This window comes from Blennius ocellaris, assembly GCF_963422515.1.
Source record: "Blennius ocellaris genome assembly, chromosome: 21".
NCBI classification, from domain to species: Eukaryota; Metazoa; Chordata; class Actinopteri; order Blenniiformes; family Blenniidae; genus Blennius; species Blennius ocellaris.
The window spans coordinates 11,984,540-12,002,913 of NC_137670.1; the positions used below are offsets into that span (position 1 = coordinate 11,984,540).

General features: G+C 40.5%; 1 protein-coding gene across 1 annotated transcript in view; it reads right to left on the reverse strand.

The window, feature by feature from the left end:
* The window catches only part of psme4b (proteasome activator subunit 4b), a gene marked incomplete at both ends in the record, with an annotated part of 38,500 nt that overhangs the window by 12,310 nt on the left and 7,816 nt on the right, over nt 1-18,374 (reverse strand). Inside the window, 23 exons of the mRNA XM_080517802.1 lie at nt 1,367-1,448; nt 1,642-1,771; nt 2,501-2,554; nt 2,687-2,823; nt 2,904-3,113; nt 4,709-4,840; nt 5,005-5,100; nt 5,493-5,555; nt 5,651-5,749; nt 5,862-5,917; nt 6,020-6,076; nt 6,196-6,251; nt 6,336-6,431; nt 6,728-6,885; nt 9,429-9,632; nt 10,224-10,291; nt 11,036-11,105; nt 12,105-12,203; nt 13,943-14,093; nt 14,350-14,414; nt 15,597-15,686; nt 16,074-16,260; nt 17,198-17,284. Of these exons, the coding sequence (XP_080373928.1) occupies nt 1,367-1,448; nt 1,642-1,771; nt 2,501-2,554; nt 2,687-2,823; nt 2,904-3,113; nt 4,709-4,840; nt 5,005-5,100; nt 5,493-5,555; nt 5,651-5,749; nt 5,862-5,917; nt 6,020-6,076; nt 6,196-6,251; nt 6,336-6,431; nt 6,728-6,885; nt 9,429-9,632; nt 10,224-10,291; nt 11,036-11,105; nt 12,105-12,203; nt 13,943-14,093; nt 14,350-14,414; nt 15,597-15,686; nt 16,074-16,260; nt 17,198-17,284 (2,447 nt within the window). The remainder of the gene's footprint in view (nt 1-1,366; nt 1,449-1,641; nt 1,772-2,500; nt 2,555-2,686; nt 2,824-2,903; nt 3,114-4,708; nt 4,841-5,004; nt 5,101-5,492; nt 5,556-5,650; nt 5,750-5,861; nt 5,918-6,019; nt 6,077-6,195; nt 6,252-6,335; nt 6,432-6,727; nt 6,886-9,428; nt 9,633-10,223; nt 10,292-11,035; nt 11,106-12,104; nt 12,204-13,942; nt 14,094-14,349; nt 14,415-15,596; nt 15,687-16,073; nt 16,261-17,197; nt 17,285-18,374) is intronic.

The following is an 18,374-nucleotide window of genomic DNA, read 5'->3' on the forward strand; positions in this document are numbered from 1 at the left end:
AAAGAGAAAATTCTGTTACATACAGTGTGGATCTACATCATCACGGTTACATTGCATCATACTTAAGTTATATATAAAGCGGCTTTTCTCTCACCTTTATAGATTTTTCTCAGCCCACCTTACTCTCTTCCTCGGCTCTCTTAGCATAAGTCTTGTAAAATCCCAGTCCTATGGCTAAACCCAAACAACTCCCACCAATGAGATCTGGCCAATTAGAGCCTGGTCAGATTTGCTGAGTACCAGTGCAGAAAGAAACACAGTCAGTTGTCAATGTGAAATTAATTTCTCAGCAAACTCAGTGATATATTGGTTCCAGCTGTGAGTCTGGAACTGTTCATGGCTGATAACATAAAACATCCAGGATACAGCTGAGCTGCTTAAATTGGTGATTAATTACTAGTTATAAGTCACCAGAAGTTAGTTTTTGACTTAGCATATAATTATACAATTACAGACCGCTGAAGTCTAAAATATGGAATGGGATGACTTCATAATGTGTAGACAGTTGCCTGTAGGGATTTTCTCATTGTATTTCATCCATTCTGCACATTTATGCTTCTTTATAGTTTTCTCACGTGCCTTTAGCAATTACATTAAATAACATGTTCTCAAAAGAGGAAGTTCACTGTTCAGATCAGGTGACGTCTCATCTGTTCATTCGCAGGAAGACACTTAGCCCTTGAGAGGTGGGTATTAATGAGAAGAAGCAGCAGCAACAACATCAAAACAACTGAGCGAAAGTGCAAACAATATGACAGCTCCTATAAAGGGAAGCCAACATTTATTTAATGCTGCTAACTCATTCCAGGTACAGCTGGATGTTCATGATGCTTACAGTCGAACATTAGTGAGTCTCTCCTCCTCTAATGCACATACGTAGTTTAACGTAAGAGTAACCCAAAAACAACAGCTTTGTAACATAAAATCTAGAGGAAATAGCTGACTGTCGTGAGACAGCGTAGCTGTAGAACTACATTAGTTTACAACAGTAACACATAATAAACTTACTAAGACTTCAGTGATTCTAACAGCATTACTAATGCCAATAATGTAATCAAAAACAGTAATGGTGATACTCAAACATGATAACATGTAATTCCCAGCACTGCAAATGGGTGTGTTTTTCACTTGAGTACACGCTTAACATTTCTGCATTCACTCAATTGACATTTTAACAGGCAAACTCAGATGTCATTATAGGCAGATGATTCATTGAGAACTAAATTCCCACGATTAGCCTGCGTATTATAATATATTGTTTCATGACAATTTGGAGTGAAATCTTCCCCCATCCTCCAAAAACTAAATGTGAGGACTTGTACGTCCTGTGCTTGTGTTGATGGTGTGCTGGAGTGTATAAACTCACTGATCTCTGACGGCTTCACAGCCACTTTCTTTGCTGGTCTTTTCAGCTGTTTCAGGATACCAGCCAGTGCTGAGATTGCAACCTAAAGCAGAGAGAAGGATTACACCGAACAATAGTAAAGCAGGGTATAGTGGTGGAGCAGTGTTGTTTGTGCTCAGCTCGCAGGGGGAGAAATGTGTGGCAACGGTTCACAGGAGCGGTGTCAGAGCCAGACTAATTGGCGCGGCACATAAACAAAAACTCCTCGAGATGTGGAGGCACACGCAGATGCGGACCTTGCGAATGCTGATGGAGTCGTGAACGAGGCCCTGGGTGAAGTAGAGGACGGCGTCGGGAGGAAGCGGGTGATCTTCTCTGAGCTGGAGAGACAACAAGTCTGTGGCCATATGCTCAAACTTCCAGGGCCTGAAACACGAGCAAACAACCAGGTGCTTTTAAAGACAAAAGAGTTTGAATCGGCGTGCGCTGTGAGTGTTTCCACACGCTATCATCAGCTTGCTGTTTGAAAAGACATGGAGGCGTGAGGCGGGCGGAGCAAACAATGATGTAATAATGGCCAATAACGTTGTAACTTGGCAATAATGTAGTAAATTAATAAAAGATTTTTTTGCAACTACAATTGAGAGTACTGCATAGAATGTATCCTCAATACATTAATATGACAACTGGGACATCCACTATACCTATTTTTTTTCAGTCTTATTTATGTATTATTCCATTTAAAAAAAAATTCTTTATTCAATGCTGTTTCAGTAGAGCTTTTTTATATACCGTTATGATAATGGATCAAATATCCTTTTGGCTGAAACCTCTTAATTCATCCATCATTTAGACTGTGTTTTGATCCAACTGAGGACAAGACAACATGCAAACTTACTACATCAGTCTGCAATCGATGAAATGTTTTGTATATCAATTGACCTTTCAATCTGCTCTAAAGGAAAACGAAATGATTAAAAAGACACTGGAGACTAAACATGATAGATTCCCTGCAGGCTCTTACTTCCCACTGTTAACTGTCAGCAAGTTATTTTTATTTATTTCCTTATCCAGTTTTGCATGTAGATTTTGTATTGAACATCTCCCTACTAGTTGTGAATACATAACATATATAGGTGCAAAAAAAAAACTTACAAGTCTCTGTCCTCAAGGCAGTCCAAGAGGTCATTGACAAGTTTCTCATATTTCCTGTGAAACAACAACAGCGGTCTGTGAGGGGTATTATTCCACCACTATTCCAATAAACAAATCAATACAAACTAAATTATTATAACTTTTTTCAAGTTATACTTTTTGAATGAAAAGTCTTTCTATTCCTACCGTGCAGCAACCACATTTCTGATTCGCTGACGTTGAACACTCTCCTTTAACTCCTCCACAGATGGCGCCCCGAAACACGGTGAGGGGTTTTCAGATTTTGCGATTTGATTGGCGACCTCCAAACATCCTTCAGACACCTGCAGGTTAAACACCATTACAAAGATGAAAGCTATAATGGAGTGTTGAACATTGGCCGGTTGATGGTCTTGAGCCTCACAATGAAGTAGATCCCGATGGTGTCGTGCTGGCGATGGATCCTGTCAGTGACGTCATCGAGCAGTCGACCAATGGACGGTTTCTCCAGTGTCATGGATTGGGACAAGCCGCAGCGGACCAGAGCGGGCCACACCTCCCCGACACAGTCCCAGTCCCGTGCACTGGCCAGACAGAAACCACTGTGCGCACCCAGGAGGCAGTACAAGGCTCCCTGACACATGCACGCGCGCACACACACACACACACACACACACACACACACACACACACACACACACACACACACACACACACACACACACGCATATTAGAAAAACCTGCAAATGAACACTTTTTATGCCTGGTTTCAGTTCGGAGGCGGTATTTCTTCCAGCCAGTGCGTCAGAAGGAGCTGGCAGGGTCCATCTCATTTTAAAGGGGCTTGTAAAAGTCTCAGAGAAATGTGGCCTTTTCGCTGACTCGAAAGGAGAGGAATCTTCAGAGCAAGAAAAATCTCAAAGTCAAGAAATGTCATGTGATCACACTTTATTGAGAAGATGTTCGTGTTCAGACTGTTGTCAGTCCCCTTCATCCATAACTTTTTTTTTTTTTTTTTTTGGCAAATAAAATGCCAGAGCAGGCTGGATAAAAGAAACCAGGTAGGCATGGACTTCATCCACCTTGATATATGTGTATTGTATTCTGGTCGAATGTTAAAGAAAAGATGACAGGTAAGTTCTTCATTTCTTCTAGACTTTTAGAACATTTGGGGTGACATGGTGGTGCAGTGGTGTAAGCTTGGCGGTCGTTCTGTGTTACATACATCTGGGAGTATGAGGGTTTTTTTTCTGTAGTATTTTGAAGCTCCTGCGACAAAATATTTTTCACAAATATAAGAAACTTGGATGTACCCTGAACAGGCCGCTAGTCCATCACAGGGCACGGGGTCACCAATTAACCTTGAATGTGTAATTTTAGACTGTGTAAGGAAACCAGAGGACCTGGAGAAAAGCCATATACTCACAGAGAGAACATGCAAACTGCACATAATTGCTGAAATATGCATGTTAATTTTTGCAAGTCAGATCCTGATTTATGGAAGTAAAATTAGTTTACACACATATTTACATTATACCAGGGCTGCACGGGCTCAGCCTGACACACAGAAACATTACCAGGTCATGTTTTCTGCTCACATTATGACTGCCAAGGCTTTTTGTGTGTGACTATTTAGTTCTCCTTTCAGCAGTTTTGCAGCAATGTTGCAGAGAGGTAATACGGCACTGTGTACCATATCAGTAATGACCCTTATGGTTTATAAACAATGCATTCAAAAGATGATGCAAAACATTGTACGTTATCCAAAGAAACTGATTTCTAATTAGGAGAAGGAAGAGAAGCCATTAAAAGAAAGAAAAAAAAAATTCAGTATCAGAGTTTGCCAGCATGTGTGCCCTGACACTAAAATGCCCTCTCACCCTCTGTCTGCCTTGCCCCGGGAGTAGTCAGCAAAAACTGGTCAGCAAACTTCAGGCTGCAAACGGCAGGCAAAGACGAGAAAGGAGAAAGTATGTAGGATAGGGCAAGACCTACTTGCTTATAGCATTAAAACTTGTGCTGAAGGCTGCATACAACCAGTGCAGGAAGCCAAAAAGTCATGAAATGCATAATGAAGACACAACCTTCGAGTTTCAGCACCACGGAGAGAGACCAGTGGGCGTGTGCTATATCTGCATGTGTGTTTATTTGTATGTCCGTGCATGTTCAGGTGTGATGCTAAACATGTGTTTATCTTAAATGTATGTTTATGTGTGCACGTGTGCATACCTTGAACTGCTGCTCTGTGCCGGTGGTGTGTTGTGGTGATATGAGTTGTGAGATTCGAGGAATCAGGTCTTTGTATGAGAAGCTGTAGGTGCCCATTGCAGTCATCAGCACATTCTGTGCCTTGCTGCGTACCTGCAAGGTCACAAACACACGCTCAGATGTGGGTTGATATTTTTGGAATTGATCTGAACGTCACCGGAGATGCTCATGTTTATGCCATCAGGTGTGCCGATTAAAATTTAGTGAACACACATAGGTTCTCAGTTTTTTTTTTCTTGTTTTGTTTTTTTTATTACCTGACTGTACGTGCTGGTCGAAAGCAGCAGCAGATCACAGAGCAGCTCTTGATGAACCACTTTATATTCACTGCCCTCCACCACCAGCTTCCTCATCTATTCACGCAAAAACACAATTTTCAACACATAACTTCAATATATTCGGGTGTGTGAGCCAGACAGTGAAAAGTGCCATTTTGGGTCAAATTAAGATTTATAGAAGATGTATTTAAAGTCAGAAAAAGTGGTGAAAGTGCTGACTAGTTTATCTCAGAGCCTGAAATAAAGCCTGAAATGCCTTTTTTTCCCCTTGATCAAGCATCCAAATACATATTAAAAATATATATATTCAAGAAAAGCTAGATATTTTTAGTGAGCTGATAAACGGTTACATCTCAAAACTAGAATGTAATACCTCTTATTATACCTTGTAATATCACTTAGTAGTTTTGAAACACATGAAATAACATTTGATGTGAATTTGCAGTCTGAAAGTGACATAAATAAACCTCATGTTGCAGCAAGACGCGGTCAATGAGCAGCGCTCTGATGTGCTGCTTCTTCCCGTGGAGCTGCGGAGAGAAAGGCGACATGTATAAAACCCGTCCCGTAAAAGACTCATTCAAAGTGACAACAAACGGCAGCCTGGTGCGCTTTTCCAACTCACCCTGTTTTCCATGGACTTCTTGACGAGAGTGAAGCTTTTCCAGCGCGAGTCGAAATCCTTCTTGTGAGTGCCACGGAAAAACATGAGGTCACTGATGATCTTTAGTCAAACAGACACACAAAGGGCGCAGTGAGACCTTCGTTGGCCTACCGCTCGACGGGAAAATCACATTTCAAACATGAATAATGGAAGCATCACAAGCGGAAGACACCTTAATGATGACAAACAGTGACTTTGTATCATCCTCTGAGTGCTCCAAAATGTGTTCTGGATTGGGAAAAGAGCACGCAGAAAGACTGTGCGTTACGATCGCATTTCAACAAGGGGAGAAAAAGTTAAGAGACGAGTGAAGGTAAAGTCTTTGCTCACTTAGCAGCAGTCTCATGATCTGGCAGATGGACTGTCTGTAGTTCTCTCTTGAATCATCTGGCGGGCAGGAGACACACAGACGTCCCGTATCATGGACACAGAATGCAGGATGAGCTTCATCAACCACTCACATGGACGACTTGCGCATCTTGTGCCTCTGTGGCTGTGTTTCTTACCGTAGCTTACACCCATGTGCACCTTCATCTCACCCAGGCTCACCGTGGAGTGCACCCTGAAAGGAAGCGAAATGTAAGGCGTGAGAAACGTGACAGGCCTGATTGAAAATGTGCATTTCAGTAAATGCATGTGGCCTCACAGGTCAGACACGTGCGGTCCATCCAGAGGGGGCAGCATGCTTCCAGCCCCGAGGAGGCAGTGCTGCACAATGGCAAGACTCTGCAATAACTCCTCCCTGGGAACCAAACATCAAATTACAGCCATTCTGTAAGAGTAGACGTGTGTTTATCTGTGATATAAATTTGCTTGGCAGGCCTGCGGTAACATTTCAACACTCTGAGTAGTTAAATTCACCCTTCCTCCCTCTGTGGTTCTTGATTAGACATGGTTAAAAAAACAAAAAAACACGGCGAAATCCAGATATTTGAAACAGATGTTCAGGTCAGTTCAGGATGCAGTCAAACCTCAGTTCAGTTTTATTTGTTTTGCGAGATTGCGCCTGATTACGTCTGAAAATGTAAACGAGCACACCTGCTCATTGGCTGATCTCCAGAGATGTGGCCCTTGATTCGCTGGAGCTCGGGTTGCAGGAGGCGGGACAACAGCTGGAAAACAAAATCCTCCTCCTCCTGGCCAGGTACGTGCCAACACACACCCAGAGCGGCCACATCTCCAGCTCTGCCCCAGTCCTGAATCAAGAAACAGAGGGTCTTCTCAGAAAAAAAGCTATTGGGGGGCTGGTGCCAGTTTTTCCACTGGAACAACTGGCAGGCAAAGCAGCGAGACCTCCAAACCGCAGATCTGTGTTGTCCACTGGTGCTTAAGTATGTCAAACACATTTAAACGATAAAAACACCACTCATCGGGAAGAGGGAAACAAATTGCGGAGCCAAAAGGACCGGCTATTAATTAATTGACTCGAAAGTAAATACACATGCAACTATGAATTTACTGTCTTACTCCCATCCAGTCACCAAACACAGGACTTGCACATGTACTTCTCATGAAACCTAAAAATGTCACAATCTGCATGACAGCAGAGAAATGCAGCATTGTGCCCATAAACTAAAGAACTTCGAGGTTCTTAGAGCTTAAAGTCACTGTGAAAGAAGGGCAGAAATGCACACTCATTTTACAAGTTTTGACAATTTAACGCCCATAAAATGAAAATGAATCAAGTCAATTTAATGGTAAACACTTAAATGAGGCATATGAATACATCTGCAACTATACGGCATCAACGTTGCTTGTATTCCTGGAATCATAAAGTACGACTCATTTAATCAAAAGTGTTGCATTTGAGCTCAATCGCACAGCCTTGAAGAGAAGCATTGGAATAAAAACATAATATCCAACTTCCAGGCAAAATAATGGATTTTTCTCCAGTATAATACTAGTTGTCGTTGCAGCCTCTCTTTATTATCTCTTAATTTTGGGCAACTTGTATCAAGTAAATTTAAGAAACAATAGTTGTTTTTTTTAACAGAGATATTTGGTGTCCAGCAGTGTGTTTGTATTGTACTGCAAAAACCAAAATCCTGAGCAGATAATTATAAAACAAACACCTGAGACTTTGAACTGCAGCTGAGTAGGTGTATCTCGGGAGGAACTCTCACTGAACTGCAGTGAACAGCACAAATATACCACCACGAGCAGTAGATCAAAATCCAATGCAATACTGCCACAAATGATTAAGCTGACTGTATTTAAGCTGTTTGTTTGTATCTTTTTGCTTGGTAAGAAACTGCTTCAAATGTATTAACAAGTCAATCAATAAGACTAAACATATTACAATAATGAATTCAGAAGGATTTTGATGGCCGTAATAGACTCTCTCCATCACTACATTATGAGTGCTCAATATTATTTGCAACAAAGTTACTCCAACCATTTTCTATATGGCTTTGTGAGCTGTGGGAGGACTTGGGAGAAAATATTTATGCAGTTCTTAGGAGAAGAACTGAAGAGTTTCCAAGCTCACATAATTCAATGTCAATGCTGGAAATCACTGTTTCATATGACTTAAAGACATTTTTACATCTTTACTCTGCAGTTACTGTCAAACATGTCAAGCCCTCATGAATATTTCTTTTTCCTATATTATACTGTACACCCCCGTTTACCTCTTTATGTGGTGACATGAATAAAGTTAAATCTAATGTAAAGAAATCAGCTTTACATGGTTGTTTAATCTGAATCTTACATTTACATTGCCACTTGCCAAACCTTGGATTTGTGATTTTTTTTTTCCCCATTGTAAATGAGAGGAAAAAGAGCCAGCTCATTTGTGAGAAAGTTGTCAAAAACTTTTCTCCACTTGCTCTTAAGGGATCGTGTACAATAATAAACAGTATTTGATGAATTTTAGCGCCGTTAGTCTGAGGCTAATTTCAAAGTTTGGTCTCCTGGCAGGTTGGAATGGAAACATCCGCTCAGCAACAGAGCAACTTTAAACAAACCAGACAAACAAAGTAGGAAACACAGCGCAAGGTGAGCTGAGCAAGTGAAAAAACAAAACAAGAATGATGAAGCACCAAAGGAAAGGAAAACAATGCAATGTCAAGGCTCGGGTAAAACTGTGCAGAGGAATGGGAATTCAGCTTTAGCAGCCACGAAACATGTTAAACTATTATGCTTATTGTTTTGTCACTTAACCTTTTATAAGGTCCTCATTAAACGACGTGGATGATACAATTTCAAAGTCTTCATGTTTTTGGTGACAAAGAAAAAACAAAAATAACAAAATAAAACAAACTATTGAAGTCATTTGTATGCAATAAAAGCTTCTGGAAAGTTTTGAAATCAGATGCCACACATATATTTCAATATGTTTTAAAAGAAAATAAATATCTCTGTGAATTTTTATAACAGGTAAGAAACACCTAAATTCTGAATATTGTTTCACATCAAATGCCCTGACTGGCAGTAGGACATGCTTTACCAAAACTGTGTTTATATTTTTATGAAATCCATGTGTTTTCATACATTTTACAGTATTTCACTATGTAATCATGTATTTCAGTGAAGGACTACAGATATCAATATGACCAAAGAACAAAATTTCCACTGATTTAAGAGAATTATAGCAACGAATGCCCGTGTCTGATATATTCAGATATCACAGCTGGTTTGGCTGAAAAGTGGAATTTATGAAATATTGTCACGATTAGGGTTCTTTCTCAATGTCATAGCAGTAGATTAAATGGCTGCGTTTGCGCACGGATGTGTTTACCCGTATGGGGAGGGCCGTATCGAAGCCCCCAGAGGTGCTGCGATACTCGGTGGGATAGATGAGGGACAGCGATCGGAGTGTGTGCTCCAGCAGACTGCAGGCCAGCGCGTACGCCCGCTTACACACCAGACGCACGCACACGCACAGGATCCGCTCCAGGTCCCCTCGGTATTTTAACAGCTGTTCACCATCCACACGTGTCACCTAAAAACAGCACACACACACACACACACAAAGTATGAACACACACAGGCGTTTCAGAGGAGAGATGCGTGTTAAATAATGAGGGTCTCCGGTAAATCACAGCGTCTGGCCCGCTCCCCCTCGCATTAGGCTCGCAGGAGTAATAAAACAAAACGGAAAGAGTATCAATATGTTCTGTTTGACGACAAAGCCCTGATATTTATGATGGCGCACGGTGCACGCTGCAAAAAGTGTCTTTTGCTCATAATATTTTCTTGTACACTGGCTTGACTGCAGGTTTCAAAAACAAATGAAAGTGTGTACCCGTTCATCAAATAGCAAGCGTTTCCACTGAAGAATGAAGCAGTAACAGTCAATTTGGATTTTACTTTAATACTGTAGACTTGGCTAGTTTTTGATGGAGGGATGCTTTTCCTGTGAGTGGGATTCAAACCCGGGTTCCTCCCACACCAACAGAGCTGCAACAGTACCAAGTAACCCGCTGACAGAGTTTAAGTTGAAGAGAGAGTGGAGGCAAAATAAGTTATAAGATTGATTTCATTTTTTTTTTTTTTAAAGAGTATGCTGAGTCCTCCGGGGGTCTTCACTCACCTCAGACAACAGCTGCAGATTCCACAGCAGCTCCTTATCCGGCTCGTCTTCACTCTGCTGCTCCTCATCTACACACACACGCACGCACGCACGCACGCACGCACGCACGCACACACGCACACACACACACACACACACACACACACACACACACACACACACACACACACACACACACACACACACACACACACACACACACAATAAAGCTGAATTACAAAATGTATTGCTCCCATGGAAGAGTGAGCTGTTTTTATTGAATTCTGAGGTCATATCAGGTTTTAGTTCACCTAGAAATACTTCTGTACCTTCAGTTTATAGGCTAATTGAGACAAATCTCAGTATTGAAACCTAAACTGGATTGTCCACGGTATAGAGCTATAGAAGTCATACAGGCAGCTCACTGATTCATATGCTAATGTTCTTCAACTCTACTTCATGTGGACTCTAATGTGTTAACCAACTGTGAAAATACCAGGAGGAAAAGATTACCAAATGCTTGATTTTTTTTGTTCTTCTTTTGTTCGACTGCTAATACTTCTCACTTGAGACTTCACACTGTGCCTTTTAAAACCTTGCATTTGTTCTAAGATTGCTGTGGCCGGTTAAACTGTGAAAGAACCTGAAAAATGAATCCCCCTTGTGCAAACTGCAGGGTTTCGCTCAGCAGTTAATAATGAATAACTGAATGAACTTGCTGAGAGCGTGTTGATATAGGAGGCCTTGGACGGCCTTTGTGTGCCTACTACATTTATATCTACTCTCACACTCACAAACAGGACTGCTCTACATACACACGGGCCGTTACTGACTGTCGGTAAAGTGGAGGATGACGCTGCAGCAGTGAGGAACGAACAGACGGAGAGACTCAGCGGGATGACACTGCAAACAAAGGCACACACACGCACACACACACACACACACACACACACACACACACACACACACACACACACACACACACACACACACACACACACACACACACACACACACACACACACACACACACACACACACAGCATGCACAAGCACAGAGCCAAACATGCAGAACATTAGCAAACCATCAAAATGAGTATATCATACTTTTTGTTTGAAGAGCTGGTGACCGAGTCACTAAAATACACATGATACTGGAGACAAAGCTGATGAAAAGCTGTATTATATACGGCTGTGCAGTTTTGTTTCATATTTACTTCCAGTATTGGAGTTCACTTGAGTCTCACAGAGAAGCCAAATACAACCAGTCAACCGTTCAGCTCATTTCCCCTGTTTGAAAAATGTCTGTATTCAATATAATCTGCACTGTAGAATAGTGGTTAGCTCGTTGCTGCACAGTTAGAAAATCTTGATTTCGATTCTGGGGCTTGGGGCCTTAATATGAGGCGTTTGCATCTTCTCCGTGGAGGTTTTTTTTCTCGGGGTACTTTTAATTCTTAAAATCAGTATGAAAGCAAGTGACAAAAGATTTCAAATGGTGATACGGAAGTGTTGATATTTTTATGACTCGTTTGTTGTGTTTCTTGGTATTAATGTCCAGAAAATGTTTTGATTAATGCAAAATGTCAATATATGGCTTAACAACAGCATCAAAAGCTACAATTTTCAATGTATTCTTACCAGAACTTTTTTTTAATCAAATCAAAAAAACAACTTGATAATCAACATGCCATTTCTCAACTTTCAGTGTGAACTGTACATCTTTATGACATTATCAACCTGACAAATGATTCATAGCAATTTCTCAAAGTATGCAATTCACTAGGATAGACACTTTTTTTTTTTAAATAGATCTTAAATCACAATATGGAAAAATTCAATATCACATAGACGAATTTTGAGGGGCACCACCAAAAAAATCACACGCACACGCACACACACCTTGGCAGCAGCTCTGCACATGTCAGCCACCATCCTGCCAGACACACACGTCTCAAAGATGTTGGAAGTGGCAAAGCTGAACACTTTCTGCAACGCAACCTGAAATGAATGCAACACAGAAAAAGCCCCATGAGAGCGCTGTTCATAATATAACTGAAGTGTATAACAACAGGTTTTCTTGATTGTGTTTCGCAGTTGATCAAAATTAGGTACACTTGATGCCGTCCTGTTCACAATCGAAAATCATGATCATTGTTTTGATAAGTAACATTATTGGAAAAGTGCTACTTAAAATGCTCACAGTGCATCATGGGAATGGTGCTGCTCCCTCCTTGAGTGCATTAATGTGTGAATGGAGGTATTCAGTCTACTGCAATCATCGCCACACTGCCTGTTTCAGACATTTTCCATTTGTGCTGAGAAAAGTAGTCGTTCTGCTTTACTATGTTGGCTTTTTCTGCACTGATCATGAATGAAAAATATTCAGTAACACAATTTAAATACTTTTAGTTTTTCTTTGTTGTTTGCATTGTATTGCATGTAGTCATCACACATGCTATGACAAATACAAAACATTTATGATATAGTGACTGAATGGGCTCAGGCAGATGCAGACATCTTACACCTATTCCTAACCTACCTCCTTATCAGAGCGATAGAAGTCAACACTCACTTCATATTAGTTTTATAAACTCAACCATTATAGCTTCAACTGAGCTGTGTTCCACATAAATCATTAACTTAGTGGCCAAAAGATCTTTCTTTTAAAATAAGATGTGATAACTGCTGTTTGATGTGGTTAATGTGAACAGTTCTGCGTTAAAATCAGCCTAATAATTGGTCTTGTAAACATTTATAACAGTAATCTAAATTACAAAACCAGGCAGTGTGGTTGCAAACCTTAAATAATCCAGCACTACAGCTTATGAATCAACAAATTAATTTACTGTACACATATACATGTGATGTGTTTCAATTATTTCATTTTATTCTGCCGTTTCAAATGTGCATTGGTCCATATTTTCAAACTATGATTGCATTTTAATTAATCCGATGAAGAGAGCAGATAAAACAATCACACAGAAGTCGTTTATTAAAAAGAGATAGCAATGTGAGCATGCGCTGAATCTGACTGCTTATAGTGAGACGCGTATTAAGAAAATTGTCATTTGGTCTTTTAAGATTATCAATCCGAATTAGGACTGATAAAGACATTAGAGGTTAACTAGGGTCAGAGTACAGAGAGAAGCTCAGGATTAGAGGATTAATGACTTCAACTACAGACTGAGTTGTTACCTTTAATCTATCTATCTATCTATCTATCTATCTATCTATCTATCTATCTATCTATCTATCTATCTATCTATCTGTCTGTCTGTCTGTCTGTCTGTCTGTCTGTCTGCCTGTCTGCCTGCATGTGCTGCATATCACATTTACATGTCTGTTTACAGAAATGTGCCAATAAATAAATAAAGGGCACACTTGTATCCAAATTTGTCAAGATAAGATCATTTGAAAAGCACAAAAGTGACCAGAATCAAGCAGATTGCACAATTTCCTGCTTAAAAGCCTATAATTTTGACAAAATCCTCCCTGGATTTCTGTAAAATATTGGTTACCTGCGGTTGATTTCCACTATAAAATCTGCTATTTCCACAAGAAAGTATTCTATACATGACTTACTGAATCCTGGCATATATAGTGTATGTGGTTGAACAGGACTGCAATAACAAATCAGCAGCAGAACTTATCTCAGTGTTTAGCTACAATTTGCTCATGTATATTTAAAGGGAACAAGAGGAAATGCAAATGTGATGACTTGAGGGTTTATGTACTACCTTGTATATTTGTATGGAGCACTGAGTCAGGATGGTGCTGACGGTGGAGGACAGGCCGAGCTCCACCAGGCTCTCTAAATGAGTCTGAGTATCCGTCTCCATCTCGCCTCGTGTCTGTTCCAGGGTGCTGCTGTCTATCAGAGCAAAACATCTGCACATAGGAACACAGCGACACACACACACACAAACAGTCAATCACACACTTGAAACACTTGTCACTCATGAAAATGTCAACAGAGTTACGGTAGGAAAGCAAGGAAAAACAACTACTAAAAACTAAACAAAAAGGCAGTTTTACGTGCGTTCTAGTGAGAGTGGTGCATTTCAAACTGAGAGACACATTCGTATTCAGACGCAGACAACAAAGCTTCACTAAGTGACAGTCTGACTTGCTAATTTATCTCTACCTGTCCAAGAACTGCAGAACGAAGTCTTCAAACTCAGCCGAAGCAAAGCACAGATCTTTTTCAATCTGCAAGGCAGACATCAACATAATTAGTCAGGCTGTTTGTATTACACTAATACGCTCCTCTGTATATGAGCTGCTATTGTTTGAAAACATACAGGTTGACATTTTGGGACACTTGCAGAGAAATGTCTCGCACAGAACTGGAAGCAGGCACAAAGAGACGGATAAAAACCGGATTCATCTGGTGCTGGTCGCCTCCAAGCTACGACAGGACTCCAGGAAAATTGGCAACATGTTGTTTTTACACTTTGATTTTCGCACACATTAAAAACAACCCAGAATGTGCACATTAGTGAGCTTTTGCCATTCTGGCAGGCAGATTTTGTTGTTGTTGCTAGGGTTACAGAGCCGGGCAAGCTGTTCCCAGTCTTTTATGCTTAACTAACATCTGCATATTTACTTTGCAGACATGAAAGGGACATCAGTCTTCTCATCGACTGGCAGGCAAGGAAGCAAATAAGTGCATTTCCCTCAATGTCAAATTATTCCTTTCAAGAAAAGAGGAAAGTTTTTCCACTTTCAGACTTTGCATAAAATTTCATGATTAGGGAGTTGAAATAAACTGGGACCTCTCAATTGTGTACAAGAATGGGAAAATCTTATTTAAATTCCTGTTTTAATTTGTATTAATGTGACAATGTATTTCCTAGGTTGAAAACAGCACAGCTTTATTCTGCATTACAACTAGTGCAAGTTGAATATTTACAAGTTACTTCATTAAACAATCGCACTGTGATTAAAAAATATGAGATACTTAGAAGTAAAAAGAGGTGACTCACCCCGGCCTTCAGTAACTAAAAGATGCCTAATAAAATTAGGATAATCAAAGTATGCCCCCTCCATATGGTTATGTAAGAAATAATAATATACATCTCTCAATAACAATGTAGGCTTCTCGCAGGTTACCCAACATGCTTTATTTATGCTTAAAATGATCTCAAAAATCCATGGAATGAATTCAAAATGGAAATGATGCCTCCTCTTTTTATAAAATTCAAATAAACAACAAAGTTACAATTATTTATTTTCAGATCTTACAGAATAAATAAATATAAAATCTGAAATCGTGGTTTGATGAACTGTTGAACAACTGAATACAGCTCACTATTGTGTGGACGTGTGCTGCTATGAAATGTGTAGTTCATCTTCTGTGTGACTCCACGGTGCGTTTGTGTGTCTGCGTACCTCTGTGAGATCGGCGTGTTGAGAAGGAGCAGACGAACAATCCACTAAAGGCACCAGAGTGGTGAACGTGGTGATGAACTGGAACGTTATCTGGACGGAGAGATCAGAGCACGGCTCCATTTACATGGTCTGACGTGATCACGGCTCTCCGAGCTCAGAAACTTACCAGATGTCAGCGGCATAACTTTCTCAAATGGTTTCATTTATTCAGGTGTGATGGATCAAGATAACCTCGCTATAATGAGCGCACAAGACCAAGTGCTCGATCCATTTTACAGTTCAGACAGAAACTAAAGACTGAGACACATTAATTGCAAGTTCTCCAAACTGAGATGTTCATTCCCCTTTCTGGGATTATTAATAGGATAGACCGGAGTATACAAGAAGGGAATTTAATCACCAAGGGCCGTATTGTCTACTTGTCAAGCAATTCCTCTTCATTACTCATCAACACATCCATTACTTTCCATTACTTACCATGCACTTGCTGAAGTCGTTGGGGTCCACCCCCGGCAGAGCACCCATAAGCAGAGGGAGCACGTGCGCACGGCCCTCTGGGTAATGGTTGTTAGGGGAAACCAGGCTGCGGGCCATGCCAATCATGCAAGTGAGGGTGGCGGTGAGCGTGTGCGGTTCAGTCAGAGTCTCCATCGCTGCATAGGTCCTGTGATACATAAGACATGTGACAGTAAATAATAAAACGAGATGGGACGTGTTTGTTCTCAGAACAACTGTTGTTTAAGTATTTAAGTCTGGTGGCTCAACAAAACTGTCAACATCTGCAGCACTCATGCGGTTCATGGAGGGAACTGATATCACAGAGGTTGTAGTGCTTATTGCTACGCCTTTGCATCAGAACCCAAACTTTTTCTCCGAGAAACAACTGCGTACACAGCCAAGATACACACTGAGTGTTTCTAAATTGCGAGGAGTCATCTCGGATAGGCAGCACTTTGAGGAGGCTTTGCTGTCACATTCCGGCTCAAATGTCGAGAATCTAAGAGTGTTTCCTCCAACAAAAGGAAAAATCAAAGCTGCATCAAGTGGATGCTCGACACCTTCAAAACATCCACAATCAACCACAAACCAATGTGAGACATTTCGAATGTGGAGTACAAGGAAAGAGCAGCAAAAGCAGTCATTTCTACAGATCATCTGAGAAATAGATGTGGACTACATCTGAACATTTGTTCCTTTTATTTTCTGTTCTCATAGCTTCACATATGAAATTTGGCTAATATTTCAGAACCGACTATTAATCATAGATTTCCATGTGAAAATAATAGGGTAATCCATTTTTCAGATGTCCGAATATTTACATTGTTTATTGATTTGCAAGTAGAATTTTAGTAGCTCATGTATTTCATTTTCAGATATCGTACCATGTTTTTAAAGGCTCGGGGCCTTTCATTGTCAGGTTTGAATGTTCTCCCTGTGGGCGCTTGATGCACCTCCAGGCACAAGTGGAAAATACAAACTCGACAGAGAATAGATATGGTTAAATCTGGTGTAGTGTGAAAATTGGTAAGAAATTAATAATGGTCACTCCCGTGTATTTATGTGTTGACCGAAAAGACTGTCGCATCATTTCAAAGACTTACTTCTCCAGTACGGGTGGTATGGCGAGCTCTGGTGTGAGGAGGGCAAGGTTCTGAAGCGCGTAGGCTGCATCTGTGGAGCCGGTTTTACTGGAAATCACCAGGAGAGGGCAAGTGATCACACAGCGACATGCAGCACAGTGTCAACCACAACAACAACACTCTTAGACGGCTAATCTGGTATGACCCGTCTTTGTCCAGATTAGGCTCATCATGACGGAGGCCTCCGTGCTGAAGCCAAGTCTGTGCAGTGACCGCACTCTCAAATGAGTCACAGCAGTTAGGTAACTTAATGGCAATAATTCAGACGGATGTTTACTTGGTTATAAGCCAGCAAGCGTTGAATTAGTGACTTGTGACTCTGAGTCACCTCAGTTGTGTTTGAATCATACCCGTATGCATCTCAAATGTCAAAAGCTACTTACACAGCGCAGTTTTTGTTTTTAATTTTCTTCAAACTTTGAGGGAGAAACACTAACTTGGTGGTTTCTGCATTTTGAGGGTTTTGGTTACTGTAATATTTGCTCGAAAATAGACATTATTGTTAAGATAAAAGTGATGGCTGGAAGGTGGAAAACCAAACACACATTCACACTCTATTTGTGAACTTGAGTTCTGGCTCTGAGGATGGAGAAGTCTGGAGAAATTCTGGCCATTAAACGTCGGCTAACAGGACCACTAATTGGCTCAGGCGATGCAACAGCATGCTCACACCTACACCCACAGTGACACCTATGGTTTCTATTTCTACATGAGTAAAAAAGAATTATTAGCGGCCTTCCCACATTAGGTCGGTTCACACTGCCGTTGCTTTGAAATGTCATCTTTTTAAAGAATGGTCTTACTTAACAACTACAACAGTCACCAAAATTATCACTGATATGTAACATTTCTTTTCACTTACTATAACTTATTTGTTTATTCTATTACAATGTAATGTCTTTACCTTACGACAAATTGATTCCTTACAAATTAGTTGTGTCGTCTTGCTTTTAAATGATCTTTTGTTGCTTTGCTATGTTGTGTTGGCAGAATATTGTTATTAGAGAGATCCAACTGCTGCTATCCAATGTTTGTTTTATGTATATATTCATGTAGACACATGACTAGACATGCATTTTATTCCTTGCAATAATAAAAGATTTGTATTCATAGAAAAAGCTTCAAAGAAAAAAAAAAT